Genomic DNA, 16,163 nt, shown 5'->3' with positions numbered 1-16,163 from the left:
GTTAACCGTGTAATATGCGAGACTGCCTTTTTATAACCCCAATTTTAGAGCATAAGCGATTGAGACAAATTATAGCAATTAGTTTTATGGGTGTTTATACAAAAGAGTGTCTTATCTGTGATGTTTACAAATTAGTATGGTAACATTTGCTACCGTGCCGTCCACCCCAGTGGGAATATGCTTTCACGGACCGTGGCCCCTTGTTACCCAAATTGGTTAATTGTTAACCCGACATGAATATATTGTTGTTTGAAAGTGATATAGAGTTTTGTTAATTAGAGGTAATAAGTACATAAGTGACCAGATATTCATGAGTATAGAGGTACAATTATACAGGGTTTTTTATTTATAAAATTAAATGTTAGGATAAAATAACAGTGTGATAAATGAATTAAATAACTAGGTAGTTAACATTTAAATTAATTTAAAGCTACTCTATTCGAATGTACTGTACACCTTGTGTATGAATTGGACTGATTGCTCAATTCATTTTATCTAAGTCTGGGTAAGTATGTACCTAAGGCTCTATTATTAAATTTTTCACCAGGGTTACAAACCCTAGTCTACCTATTTTGTTTTGCACCGATACGATATCTGGGGGCACGGCAGTGCCACCACCAAGTCGAGCAAAAAAGCGGCACGGCCGTACCATCCTTTTCTCGAAGCAATTCAGGCCATTTTCGACCCCCGGTAACTTCGTTGTGGATAAAACTAGAAGACTGAATTTTCACTAACCATGCAGGCATTGTATATTTCAAATTTCATTCAATTTGAACCAGTAGTTTAAGAATTATAACGGGTCAAAGTTTCTTAATTTTGTCACTCACTCACTCACCGATCATAAAAATTCTAAGGCACTTCTAGCAGACCTAGAAGCTTCAAATTTGGAAGATAAGTAGTGTTCGGTGTATAAATCAAGGGAAAACTAAAATATTTGGGGGCACGGCAGTGCCCCCACTAACTCGAAAAAAATATTTCAATTTTGGTCGAGTTTTCTAGTTAGTTACATAATAATTTCATAATCACATATCTGGGGGCACGGCAGTGCCAACACCAAGTAAATATAGGCGCACGGTAGTGCTCCTGCCAAATCGACCAAAAAATTCCCGTCATGCAAATTAAATCCAAGCACATCAGGCTACCAGTGCTACCACTTATAGTCAAATTTTCTTAATGTACAATGAACTTTGTGTATTGGAAACTAAGGTTGAAGTTTAATTAGGGAAATTTGATGCATTACGAAGTATCAAAGTTACGTTTATTCGTTTTTCATCAAATTCGTGAACTTAGTTATAATTTCCTCTGAATTCGATTCACCTACCCAGGTACATTGGTTCAGAGCCAACACAGTGTCGGTTCCATTTATCGCCACTTAGCAGATCGTACGCGATACGCGATCCGCGCCCGCGTGCTCCGTTCATTTACCTCTCACAAATTACATTACGCTTTGAACTTGAACTTCTTTCTAGATGCTACGTTGGAGAGAATGCGAATAATGCGTATCAATGTTATTTGGATATGTATTTTTCTTTTTAAAATATTATTTGTAAGTACACCTAAATGCCCTTTTCTATGTTTAGTTCTTTTCTTACAACGGTTGTCTGGAAGAGATCGCTTTTAGCGATAAGACCGCCATTTGTGCATCACTGTTATTTAAGTTAGATTTTAGTTTTTTTATGGTGTGCAAATAAAGATTATTGTAATAATTGTTATAAAATGCGAAAAAACTTTAGTAAACACTAAATTAAATGTGCGGTAAGGAGGTGCAGAGTATATAGGGTGAAAATATGCATGGAAGTTGGTACTAATATTATCTAATGAATAAATCAAAAACTCAGATAGCTATTTTTATTTAAAACTCAGGTAATACTAGAAGCTATGATCATGGTCACACCTGCTACTAATATTTGAATTCAATTTAATGAGTTATGCATATAAAAAAGAATCAGAATAATAATGGGAACTTCCAGCCAAAAATCCGTATAAGTGCGTAGGAGTCTAAATCGGTACAGAAATGATTTACGCTCATTGCTTCAACTGTTTGCATCACAAATTCAAGGTTCCACAACCCATAAAGTTTCCAAAAACACCGATTAAAACATTACCCTGGATACAGATACATAATTTATAGCGCCATTAACCAGACCATGTGCTTCAGAATAAAGCCCACTTCAGAGATTGACTCATTATCATTACGCATACACACAAGTCCGTTATTATGATACATACAGTCATTTATGCAAATTGTAGCTAAATAAACTAGCAGATTCAGTTGTTTCACGATATCATGCTAGAAGTAAACAAACAAGAGAGCTCAAAATCATCTCAACTACCCTTACGCTATTCAAACTAGGCGTAGAGTAGTTTCTTACTCTAACCTGAAATCCGCCAGCGGCCTCGGTCCATCTTTTCCAACAAACTTGTGAGGCAGAATATTGGCCGGCTATGGACTGAATGGTTGTGACCCATGATCTCATTCGGCACGATCCAGAAACCAGTGATTTACGGCCAGCTCACGTTGTCGAGGCTGACGCAAGCGCCGGTCGCCCGTGACTGTGGAACACTCCCTCATGGTATGCGCGATGCCCTATTTTTGTACGTAGAAGTGTTTGCTGAATTCCCAACTCGTCTGTTTATGTTTACGCTCCCTGTCTTCTTCAAGGATTGTCGTTAAACTCCCTGTCTTCCTCTGTTCCAGGATTTTCTACGCAGAAAATCCCTTAAATAATAGGTACAGTGTCTTCGTCGTTAGTTTGTCTTATTTTGAGTTAGTTGTATAATTGAAGGGTTTTAGCTAGGTACTTGGCATTTACGATAAGTAGTTTGTGTTATTTGGTTTCATTTGTTCAACTAAATGTACAAAATCTAAATCAACTTTTTGCTACAAAAGGGATTTGCTAAAATGAAAGTTTTAAGTACTCTTGGATTGCTGTGTTTAGTTTGATTCTATGCCGTCACTTATCAGTGACCCCCTCAGATAACAGCACAGCATTTCCATTTCCATGGTTATCTTTCAAGAGATCAGTCTCGAATCTCAAATGCGGATCACAATGCGGAAGTTTCGGAGCCTGTTTCAAATATTCAAATGCAACAATACAACTGTAAGAACTAGTAATGATCCCATGGAAATAAAGGGTTCCGTTAGGGTATCTCGTGCTGAATTCAAACTACGCCTCTTGATACAAATCAGCCAGGAGATAAGAGATGAATCTCATGAGGAAAGTAAGTTTTTATGTAAGATATAGTTTACTGTTTCAGTTTGATCTACACTGGCCTGCAAATTATAATATTATGTACTTACTTTCTATACTATACCATACTGGATGTTGGAAAAGTTGTTCGTCATTGTTAAAATTTATCCATAAATATTTTAAATTAGTGAAAAACAGTCTACTATAACATTACATTCCAGGAATTTGGTACGGCGAATTTTTCAATTGAGTACCTATAAGTCATAATTTCCAGATTCGTACTATAAAAACACAACTTTCCTTAGTGGACCTTGCTAACCCTAATCTTATTACGCCTTACTCATTCATGGTATACTTCCCTATTAGCATTTTACAAAAGCAGTCTCTCAGATGCTATCGGCCATTATGTATTCAGTTGGGAACACACGTCGCCGATATAAAGAACAATCACGCCAATAGAAATGCTAATGACGTTTGACACTTTATTATTTATGATATGGCTATCGATATCGATCCTTTGTGCAAGATCAATTTCCAGAATGAGTTTGTCGATATACTTAGGTATAGCCAAATAATGTTACAGTTATGCTATAGCTGAGGACGTATTTAACATAATGTATTGTGAAGTAACTTGGTACAGAAGGTATACGGACATATCTACTTGTGTCGTTATAGTTTGTTTTTGTATGTATATTTTAGTATAGGTATTTAAAATATATAAGTAATATTTATGAAAGTAACAAATTATTTACAGGTCCTAGGGACTTAAAGTGTAGTTCTTAAGAAACATATTAATAATATCTTCCGCACTTACTACTCACTCACACCGTATCCTCATCAAGTTCAAAGTGTGTTGTTGCTAACTCTGATTTATCGCTTGCAACTTCAACAACCTTTCATGTATCCGCCGAGTGAATATCGTTTCTCGAGCAGAATTCTATGACATTTGGGAAATTTACAATGTTTACAAACAAAGGAAATGAAGGCGTGTTGTTATTGTTTCAGATTCCTCGCTGCTTGCGCACGCGCGTCGCTGCTGAACGAGCTCGCCAGTAATGAAGTTGGGCGACCGGTGAGCTAAATACATTACTGTTGATACACTTGGGACGCCCTCCGGCCCGCTGACGGTCTACGTAGTTACGTAGTGGATGAGGAAGGCGGGGACAGAGCGTTGCCGTTGTGGTGCTTCCGAAGAGACCTATATATAGTATTTGACTAATACGGGCTGATGATGATGATACTTACTGGAAAATAATGAAAAATAGTTGACCCACATCTATTATATTTGTTTTTATTGACTGACTAAAATCTAGTTGTAGAATACAGTTATAAATAAAAATGCGTACACAACGCTGCTTACTGGTAGAAATGGTCTTGCGAGGTGTACTGTACAGCATTTGTTAGTCAAATGAGCTAAAGGCCAGGCTAGATTGTAGATTAGTTCCCGTCAAGGCCTAGTTAGGTGTCTGCAGGGGAACTGGACATCGTCAATCATTGGAGCAATATTGTTCATGACAGATACGCAGCAGACGCTATCGGAATAGCAAGATTACGAGATCGGAATGGGAACGAAATTGTTTTCTTATAACTCGGACTGAACCGTTTTGTAGATTCGTCGAAACTTTTTTTTTAATTTCATATTGGCAAATATTTCCGTTCGATACGTCTTCATGTCTACATGCTAAAGTTGACTGGAACGGATTGGCGCTTATTGATTTTAGCGTGTCCCTGATAAACACTAGAGCTGGTCGGGGGTTTGTCAGCGTGGTGAAAGGATTAGCCAGTGAGAATGGCGTCAGTCGCTGACTGCCCAAGTTGCTCCTGAGTCCTGATGTAGGTATATAATGTATACAGTTAATTCGTCACTCTAGAGGAGGCACCTTTCATTCACCTCATAAAATAATGTTGCTTATTGTTTCAGATTATAAGTATACAATAACGATAAAGTACAAGTTCATGCTCTACATTATATAATTATGCTGTACCTCCTGTATATTGTTGGCTGGTAGAAAATGCTTTTAACATTCAGGCCACCTTTTCTAAACTTACTGTATCCTATATTTAGGCAAATTAATTGTTTCTGGAACTTTTTTTTTTTTTTTTTTTTAAGTTTTATTATCACTCCACAGACTTTATGTCCGTGCCTTTTTGAGAGATCAATATATTGTGAGAGTTTGGTTGTTTTTTATCTTCATCTTTTAACTACTCACCCCAAGTAACATTTTTGGTTTTAAAAAGGTTTTGAAAAGGTTCTAGAACCTTTGTATGGAAATCAACTCGTGAGACTTAGAAGGCTCGATAACCTTATATTAACCTTATATTAACCTCCTGAGTGCAAAAAGGGCCCACGTTTTAGAACCTTTCTGAGAGCTACAGCAAAACCTATAGCTCAAACCCAGAACCTTTTGAACAACTTACACAGAACCTAAATAAAACCTTCACAACCTTAATTTAACGTTAACATAACCTTGGAAGACAGCTTTTAAGTTCTAAATTAGTCCTGGATGTAACTCTTGAAACATATTTGATGGATATTTGTAATGCCTTCCCAGGACTCTCGGGTCTTAAAATGTTTCTGTGTAAGATTTTATAATAATTATAATAAATGGCGCCATTACCTGACACTTTCCAAGACTCAAAATGGCTAACTTGTAAGTGTTGTATTAATACAAAATATAGTAAGTAGTTAGGCTGAAGTCAGGAAATATGAAAACCTTGTGCGACTAGCACTTTATTGTGATACTTTCGGATAATAGTTCTGTATAAGTGACGGGCCTTTTGTAAATGATAAATTTGAAGATATTTTAATTAAAAAAAAATAGATAAAATTTTATGTTTGGTGTAAATTTATATTAGAAATAAAAGTACTGTCTATATAAAAAAACATATATTTGGAATAGTATAGGAAACGCTACTGAATTTTCCCTTATTAATTAAAATGTGTCTTTTTGGTAAGTTTTTTTTTTATTTCAGTGAAAAAATATGGCGGCCGTTAGGAAATTACTAAAAAGCATTAAACATATTTTGAGGATGCCTCTAAAGCTTTAAAATATTCTTGTAGGACTTAAATCATGCCTTTAGCTCATAGCCAGTGCTTAATGCTTTTGGTTTTCACCAAGTAGTCCTAATTTGTTTGCCTAGACAACTCTTATCAACCTAAAGGTTTAAGATAGGTTTTAAAAAATACTTATAAGTAATTTAAATATTCCATAACTTTATGGTTGTATCAAGGTTAAAAATTTAACCTTAAGCTCTCACTTTAGCATTAATGCTAGCTTTTCTAGAAGTAAATCAGGAGTCTACGACAACTATAAGATCCTAGAACTATATGCTCCTGAAATACATGTTAAAATAACGTTAATATTAACTCTTATCAGCAGCTACAAGGTTGTATTAATAAACAATTAGTTTTAGGACTTAGTAATCATTCTCAAGTACTCAATATGACCAGATAGCAAAGCATTAACCTTTTCACAACCCTTATAAAACCTAAAGGCATTTCTTACAACCTAAGCTCGAATGAAATGTTACTTGGGACTACTCAATGTGGAAGCTTATAATATATATATATATTATCTTTTATATATATATACCTATATATTATTAATTTTTTTTTTTTTTTTGCACTCCTGGAAGAAAATCTACACAGACACCTGGGAAGGGGACCCAGGTAGTGTCGGCCTTTAACCGACTAAAAACCCCCAGTTGTGCATTTCTTGTTTTGCTTTTTTTTTTTTTTTCTTTTTTTTTCTTTGTTTCACACAGTCACACTTACAATTATAATGGCAACAAACATTTGAAGGGTAGGGCCAGTGTCAGCTGACTTCAGAGAACTTAACAGACGCCTGTCAGTGGCCACACCCTCCTTTTGTCATCGCTGTTGTTTTGCCTGGTGTTAATGTGTGACAGTGTTCTTAAAACTATCTTAATTTTATTGGTTAGTTCTTATACAGATAATATTAATTCATGATATACTATACAATACCTACATATCAAAACTATACAATACATTTCTGGAACTTCATTCGTGGTAACCCGTCGTATTGTTGTTTCGGAAGCAGTCGTTAAGCCTAGTCAGAGGCCTTCGGCAGCTTGAAAACATCTGACAGTCGGGTTGCCCACTTACCCGACAACTCACTCAGCACAAGCTTGCTTGTGTTGGGGTCCACCAACTAGGCCTAAAAAACTTCCTTCATTGGAAGGAGACCCGCGTGTAGCAGCAGTGCAGCAAAATTCAACCGTTTTTTCTTTCCAATTTCCAGGACCCCAATCCCGCTTCAAAGACACCCTCCACGTCGAATGTGACTCGTGTGGCGTACGCGTGGAGCGCGTGGGGCGCGTGGAGCGCGTGCTCGCGCACGTGCGGCGGCGGCGTGGCCGTGCAGGAGCGACAGTGCCTGCCCAGCGACCCTACTAGGTGGGTTTTTGGAACTTTCTTTAATACACTCATATTGCAACTTCTTCTACAAGGGAAAATTCAAGGCCGTCGAAGACGGGTCCAAAAACAACATCTTGGGTACAAAATCTAAAAGGCTGATACAACACCGACACCACATCCTTGTACCAAGCAGCAGTCTCGAAGGAAAGAAGAAGCCACATGATTGCTGACCTCCGATAGAAGATGGTACCCAAAGAAGAAGAAGACACTCACAAGCAATTACCAACACACGTAAATAATGTTTAATTTTTTTATGAAATATTAAAGAAAATGCAGAGATTTGGTGTTGGCATTTTGTAAGTGGACCATTTTCATTTCCATTTCGTGACTGCATTATCTGATGAAAATTACATAGAAAGATGTGAGATTATATTGCCTCTTTCTATTATTATCAGTAGTCAGTAAGTGTTGATAAATGTACAACTAAATATGCTAGGTCAATAGCATGGCAATAAGAATGAAACACGAGGATTAGAAAGAATTACATACTTAAGAATAATATTTTTGTATAACAACGCATTTAGATATTTATTTATCTTCTTTTTCTTACATAACACGGTACTTAATAAGGATAACGAATCAGAAAAAGACAATGAACTCTGATTTTAGTACCAATACAATCTGTATCCCATCTCTTAATGACCCCAAACAACAGCTAATAAAACGTGTATTATTAGGCCATAACGTTTGTCCTGGAGGAAGCGGCTACTGATAAGAAGATCTTTCCGCATTTATCTTGATCCGAAAGGGTCACTCTAGATCACAAAAAGTAAGTTTCGTAGCGCGAACCACGACTCTATATCGTTGCATTAAACGTACCGATTGTATGGCAGTTCGGAAACTTCATATTTATTCAGGCAAGAGTGGGCCCTTTGGTTCGTTTAGAAACCATATCTATGTCGGACACAGGAAGACAAGATACTGGGAAACGGTAAGATAAAGTGTTGAGAACACTTGGTTGGTACTTTTGGCTTTGTTATACATTTCTTATTTTTGTTGAATCTTGGGATACAGACATTAATTTTACAATAACGTTGATTAAAGCTTCGCTTTAAACTGTAAGTTTTGTGATGACCAATTTAAAACGTTTTTTAGAAACCATATTTATTCCTCAACGAAGTAAGTAATAAACCTAACAAGCACCCGGAAACAACAAACCCACCTCACATCCTCCTATTCCACCTTACATTCTCCTTACATCCTTCTACACGCACCATAAAAACCACAAAAGATCTCAATTGACACGACACAAGCATAATCCAACGTGTTAACTCAAAAAAAGGACCTCAGTACCGTTTATTTATTGAGTTGTAGCGTGGACCCGAGGGAAGGGTTACTCTCGATTCACAATAAAACCAACCAAAGAGAGTTGCCATGAAATCGGAAAATTTACATAGATAGAATGTCCTTTATTTCTACACACACATGAAAATAACTTACGTAAATACTAACACATACGAGTATGTACAAAAATGGCGCTGTTATTGTTTACAGCGATTTTTATAAGACAACCTTACGGTGGAAGGATATTTACTCGTATGATCAAAGTTAAATGCAACGGGATAGAGCAGCAGCGCTATTTTGTAAGCTGGAGTGACCCTTCTGCGCAGGCGCACCGTCTATCATAGATCACAATGATATCTAATGATACGGTGGGTCATCTACAAAGGATACGAGCGGCCACCGCGGGAGACCGGGAATTTACTGCCTTCTGGGACACTTAGGCAGCGTTCCCACTACGCCGGACCGGCAGATCTGCCGCGCCGGTAAATCTGCCGGAAGAGCTAGTGGCTGTACAATTTATATGAAGCTATTCACATTATCCCGGGTCCGGCATTTTTGCCGAGCCCGGCATTTCTACCGAACGTTTTGTCACTACGAATTGCCGGTAGAACGACCGGGCCCGGAGTAATGTGAACGAGTTTGTGCCGGTATCTGTCCCCCGCTCGCCCCGCTCGTGCTCCCCTCGCCCCTGGATGTAAAATAAAAAGAATGGAAAATCTTTTCCGTAAAATAGGGTGTACCCAATGTTTTCTTTTATTTTGCCTTCTATTAAGATACCACCACAACACAACATTAACAACTCAATATATTTAATATTGTATATTATAGATTATACTAAGTTTTTCATGTATACGATACAGAGCACAAAATAATGTAGATACCTACACATATAGTTAACTATCTACATCGAATACTGACACACCTTTACCTTAAGAAACTCATAAAATAAAATAAGTACCTAATATGTTTTGAATATTTTTATAAGTACCTATATCAAAATTGTTTTGTATACTTAAAACTTGTATTAAGTGGCATTGGCACATTCAAGAAGGAGGGGCTCTTCTACTACAGGTTTTTTAAACTTACAAGAAGAGACCCACAATGTAATAACATTATCTATTGTAAGTAACAACAATAAAGAATTTTGATTTGATTTGATTTTTTGACAACAATTTCGTCGTCCATTGTGCGCGCAGGTCCAAATTCAACTGAGGACTGTCTGAATTTCTTCCGGGATCCGATGTAATGTGAACACTCTGTCCGGTGGCCGGTTTTCGGCAGATCTGCCGGTCCGGCGTAGTGGGAACGCTGCCTTAGTATGGACCCGATGAAAGCCGCTTTACTTTGTACTTCGACTGGTACGTTAGAACAGGTGTATGGGATGTTCGGGAAATATTTTAGAGTCTATAAAGAGGGGTGTTCTTAGTTTGACAAGTGTATCTACGTCGGTCGATGTCCTCGTAGTTCCGAAATGATTTGACTGTAATCAGATTTTCACCGAGAGAGTTAAGCCATGAGTATTTCATCTAAAGTTGATTAAAATATTATAGTGGCGCGCTTTGCAACCAGTTATTTTGTAACTTATAGTAAATGAGAAAGTAATCAATAAGTCAGATAAATTATTATTATTATTATTTATTTATTTAAGAATACATTAAATACATTTAGGTTACAAATGAATAGTGCGTCAGAAACCTGTTAGCAATATTATTATGTAAGTTACAAGAGTCAAATAAGCTTGCAATTTAAACACAAAAGTTTAATATTCATCTTGCATTTGATCTACACTTCCGTCTTGGCAACGGAGTCCAGAGTCTAGACATCACACGTAGACATCATGTAGACCCGTGCTATTTAACTTCATAATAGTAGTAAGTACCTAAGTAGAAAGGTACATACATAATCAGTACTAACATGAAAGATTTTTTTCTTTTTCATTAGTATTACTTTCTTAATTTCCACTACCTATAAGCTGACCAAAATATCTCACGCCATAGAAAAGCCCAGCCTTAGAAAAGCCTGGGCCATACCATAACACAGACCAAAGAGTTATGATTCCATGCCTTACCTTAGATCTGTACGTACCTACTGTTATTTGAAGCTTTAGTTTTGATCTTGAACCCGGTGTATCATAACTTCATAAGTTACTGTATAGAACCGCACGAGCACGACTGAGGAACTTTGGAGAGGAAGATTCGCTGTAGCGTGTTTTGAAACTATACAAGGCCAGAACGCAGAGGTTGGGACTGCTCGCGTATATTTTCAAATTAAAATGGTGCCATGATTTACTTGAAAGTATACAAGGCCATTACGCACTAATCGCGTATATTTTCAAGTAAGTTGGGCCAAAATTATGGCTTGAAAATATACTGCAGCAGTTACCACTGCGTACTAACCGTGTATATTTTCAAGTGCCAAGCGGCAATGCGAGCACTTGAAACTATACGTGATTAGTTACCAGGTAGCCCTTTTGAATTGTTGCTCTCTCTTTCATGCGAAATAGTAATAAGTCTATTGCTTTCTAAACATTGCATCATCATTCCGCACTTGGCATTGTTTTCGTAACTTTTTTTTTTTGTTTACATCGTACAGTTTAAAAGTAAATTGATTTAAATTAAACTGTTTTTAATAGTCAAAATTATCTTAGAAGAGGGTGTTGAACAATTCATAAAAGACAATTACTTACGGTGAATTCAAAACTTGATGAAAAATATGTTTGTAATAGGTCTATAGGGTTAATACCTACAACACTCACGAGCAATGAATTAGTCCAAGTAGCAAAAAGTCAACACAAAATGACTTAATTTTTTAAAACATTTAGATTAGAATTTGATCAAAATTTACGTTTTTAGTTGGTTATAATATTTTGATGCGCTGTTAAATGTAATGTTATATTGCCGATGGCTTCATTAAGCTAGTCTTTTCCGTTCAGGAGCTATCGTCACTGGAACTTTTTCATTGCTCGTGAGTGTAGTAGGTATTCTCTCTTAATTCATATAAATAATAAGAGATTAGTATTCTTGCTTGCAAGTATGATTGTTATAAATATCAATTTATCAATCAAATTAGAGCTTTTTCATCTTTATTCATAAACATTCTATAGGTATTTACATTACATTTACCTTAATAGTTAAGTAAATCAGAATCAGCATGTAGGTATAAATTATATGCGACAAGTACGCCAATCAAGCAATGTGCGTAATAGCAATGTATATTTTCAAGAACGATTCAGAAAATCCCAACTTGAAAGTATACGCGATTAGTACGCACAAATCGTGTATATTTTCAAGTAAAATATTATTTTTTTTTCACTTGAAAACATACAGTGCTAGTACACTATGGGTGCGTTCTGGCCTTGTATAGTTTCAAAACACGCTTCGCTGTATTTTATAATATATTTTGTATATAATATATTAAGTATATTATGTACATATAGTTATGTATTTAGTAAGAAAAGGGGTAAAAACGTATGTCTTTTTATGTTGATCAGTGGCAGATGTTATAATATATTAAATATATTTTTGGATGATGCGTACATCTCACATAACATAATAAATTATTTGTCACTCACATATTATAGTTCATAGTAGTAGGTATTTAATATGTGTTAGGTATGTCATTTTGCTTACGCACCATTTCAAGTGTTGTGTGCGTCATATGTAATTATAGACGATTACCTACAGGTAGTTTATGGGTTAGTGCGGTTGTTTGGTACCGTATCCATTCATAGGTGCAAACAACATAACGAACTGTTTCAAGTTTGTGACAAAACAAGTTTGCGATAGTTAAACAAAAATCGGTCCTGAGAAGACTATTATGAATAGTATCTGCCTTAATCATAGACCATTCTGTTTCCTTGATCCACGGGGTAATGGGGAGAACTATTCATCATTCAAAGACCATCAACAGCCTTCGGGCCTATTACCAGTGCAGATAAACACAGTGTACCCACAAGATCAATGCAAACTTTGACGAATGATCCCGCTTTGTATATGATGATACTATCATCGCTTTATGGAGTTTATACTCGTACACTTTAATTCAATGGTCTTATTTACACTCGCGAGCAATGAAATAGTTCACCCACAAAATGCTAATACCAAATGGCGGTATTTTTTTTTCTTTTTAAGTTGCACTGTTAAATGTACGTCAATGCCTACTGCAGACGGTGGCATAACGCGTGTACCTAACATTAATTTACAAAATAATAGTAAGTATAATCCTTTGAAGATCCCGTCTTGTGAATGAAGTGAAATGAACACATAAAGCGACGCTAATGGTTTTGAAAGAAGGTAATAAAGGCAAAGGTTAAATGAAAACTTCAGCGGCCTAAAAGGTTATACATAATAACAAGCAATTTACTTGAAATTACGTGCCCGATTACAAAGATGCTTCAATATTTTTATTCCGAGGAATTTATAGGAATTGTATAAAAATATTTTCAGATAAAGCATGATGCTTTTATTCTCACATGAACCGTACATCGCTTTTGATTTCGACCAACAAGGCCGCAAAGGTTGCGTTTCAATATCAACTCAAGGAGACGGGTCTATCACACTTGTCATCATCGATTAGGCACGAAGCTTCATGCGTTCCTCAGATGACAATCGAACGTCGCCTCGCGTTGGTTCAATCAAGTTAACTTTCACATTTCACCTTGGGAGAGAGTCAGGCGTGGAAACGTTCAATCAAGGGCCTAGGCACTGTAGAGATCTTGTTCAATAAATCACCATCTTGATTTGATCTGGTTCTCGTTCTTGATACGTCGCCATCTGTTGATCACGCTTCACTGCGTTTGAACGAAGGCACTGCGTTTAAATACGATTCACTCATCATCTCCGTCCTGAAAAATATTACAAGAAGTCTTATTACCTATGTATTGGATAGGACCTACTAATGTCAAAAAGCATAACTAAATGATAGCTTTAATCTGAGAAGAACCTTAGAGAAAAGTCAAAGGCTGATAAATACGGCCGGCTGACTATAGGGTTAATACCTACAACACTCATGAGCAATGAATTAGTCCAAGTAGCAAAAAGTCAACACAAAATGACTTAATTTTTTAAAACATTTAGATTAGAATTTGATCAAAATTTACGTTTTTAGTTGGTTATAATATTTTGATGCGCTGTTAAATGTAATGTTATATTGCCGATGGCTTCATTAAGCTAGTCTTTTCCGTTCAGGAGCTATCGTCACTGGAACTTTTTCATTGCTCGTGAGTGTAGTAGGTATTCTCTCTTAATTCATATAAATAATAAGAGATTAGTATTCTTGCTTGCAAGTATGATTGTTATAAATATCAATTTATCAATCAAATTAGAGCTTTTTCATCTTTATTCATAAACATTCTATAGGTATGACAGGAAGAACAAGTAAATTATAGTCATGTACATTTACCTTAATAGTTAAGTAAATCAGAATCAGCATGTAGGTATAAATTATATGCGACAAGTACGCCAATCAAGCAATGTGCGTAATAGCAATGTATATTTTCAAGAACGATTCAGAAAATCCCAACTTGAAAGTATACGCGATTAGTACGCACAAATCGTGTATATTTTCAAGTAAAATATTATTTTTTTTTCACTTGAAAACATACAGTGCTAGTACACTATGGGTGCGTTCTGGCCTTGTATAGTTTCAAAACACGCTTCGCTGTATTTTATAATATATTTTGTATATAATATATTAAGTATATTATGTACATATAGTTATGTATTTAGTAAGAAAAGGGGTAAAAACGTATGTCTTTTTATGTTGATCAGTGGCAGATGTTATAATATATTAAATATATTTTTGGATGATGCGTACATCTCACATAACATAATAAATTATTTGTCACTCACATATTATAGTTCATAGTAGTAGGTATTTAATATGTGTTAGGTATGTCATTTTGCTTACGCACCATTTCAAGTGTTGTGTGCGTCATATGTAATTATAGACGATTACCTACAGGTAGTTTATGGGTTAGTGCGGTTGTTTGGTACCGTATCCATTCATAGGTGCAAACAACATAACGAACTGTTTCAAGTTTGTGACAAAACAAGTTTGCGATAGTTAAACAAAAATCGGTCCTGAGAAGACTATTATGAATAGTATCTGCCATAATCATAGACCATTCTGTTTCCTTGATCCAAGGGGTAATGGGGAGAACTATTCATCATTCAAAGACCATCAACAGCCTTCGGGCCTATTACCAGTGCAGATAAACACAATGTACCTACAAGATCAATGCAAACTTTGACGAATGATCCCGCTTTGTATATGATACTATCATCGCTTCATGGAGTTCATACTCGTACACTTTAATTCAATGGTCTTATTTACACTCGCGAGCAATGAAATAGTTCCACCCACAAAATTCTAATACCAAATGGCAGTATTTTGTTTTCTTTTTAAGTTGCGCTGTTAAATGTACGTCAATGTCTACTGCAGACAGCGGCATAACCTAACATTAATTTACAAAATAATAGTAAGTATAATCCTTTGAAGATCCCGTCTTGTGAATGAAGTGAAATGAACACATAAAGCGACGCTAATGGTTTTGAAAGAAGGTAATAAAGGCAAAGGTTAAAAGAAAACTTCAGCGGCCTAAAAGGTTATACATAATAACAAGCAATTTACTTGAAATTACGTGCCCGATTACAAAGATGCTTCAATATTTTTATTCCGAGGAATTTATAGGAATTGTATAAAAATATTTTCAGATAAAGCATGATGCTTTTATTCTCACATGAGCCGTACATCGCTTTTGATTTCGACCAACAAGGCCGCAAAGGTTGCGTTTCAATATCAACTCAAGGAGACGGGTCTATCACACTTGTCATCATCGATTAGGCACGAAGCTTCATGCGTTCCTCAGATGACAATCGAACGTCGCCTCGCGTTGGTTCAATCAAGTTAACTTTCACATTTCACCTTGGGAGAGAGTCAGGCGTGGAAACGTTCAATCAAGGGCCTAGGCACTGTAGAGATCTTGTTCAATAAATCACCATCTTGATTTGATCTGGTTCTCGTTCTTGATACGTCGCCATCTGTTGATCACGCTTCACTGCGTTTGAACGAAGGCACTGCGTTTAAATACGATTCACTCATCATCTTCGTCCTGAAAAATATTACAAGAAGTCTTATTACCTATGTATTGCATAGGACCTACTTATGTCAAAAAGCATAACTAAATGATAGCTTTAATCTGAACTATTTTATTGCTCACCTTAGAGAAAAGTCAAAGGCTGATAAATACG

The 16,163-nt window shown here is 36.2% G+C and overlaps 1 protein-coding gene across 1 annotated transcript in view; it reads left to right on the top strand.

The window, feature by feature from the left end:
- The window catches only part of LOC105388412 (ADAMTS-like protein 4), a 118,686-nt gene that overhangs the window by 41,879 nt on the left and 60,644 nt on the right, over positions 1-16,163 (top strand). Inside the window, exons 3-4 of the mRNA XM_048627883.1 lie at positions 4,197-4,263; positions 7,454-7,608. Of these exons, the coding sequence (XP_048483840.1) occupies positions 4,197-4,263; positions 7,454-7,608 (222 nt within the window). The remainder of the gene's footprint in view (positions 1-4,196; positions 4,264-7,453; positions 7,609-16,163) is intronic.

Source organism: Plutella xylostella, chromosome 19 (assembly GCF_932276165.1).
Source record: "Plutella xylostella chromosome 19, ilPluXylo3.1, whole genome shotgun sequence".
Lineage (NCBI taxonomy): Eukaryota > Metazoa > Arthropoda > Insecta > Lepidoptera > Plutellidae > Plutella > Plutella xylostella.
This window is presented reverse-complemented; position numbering and strand designations above follow the sequence as displayed.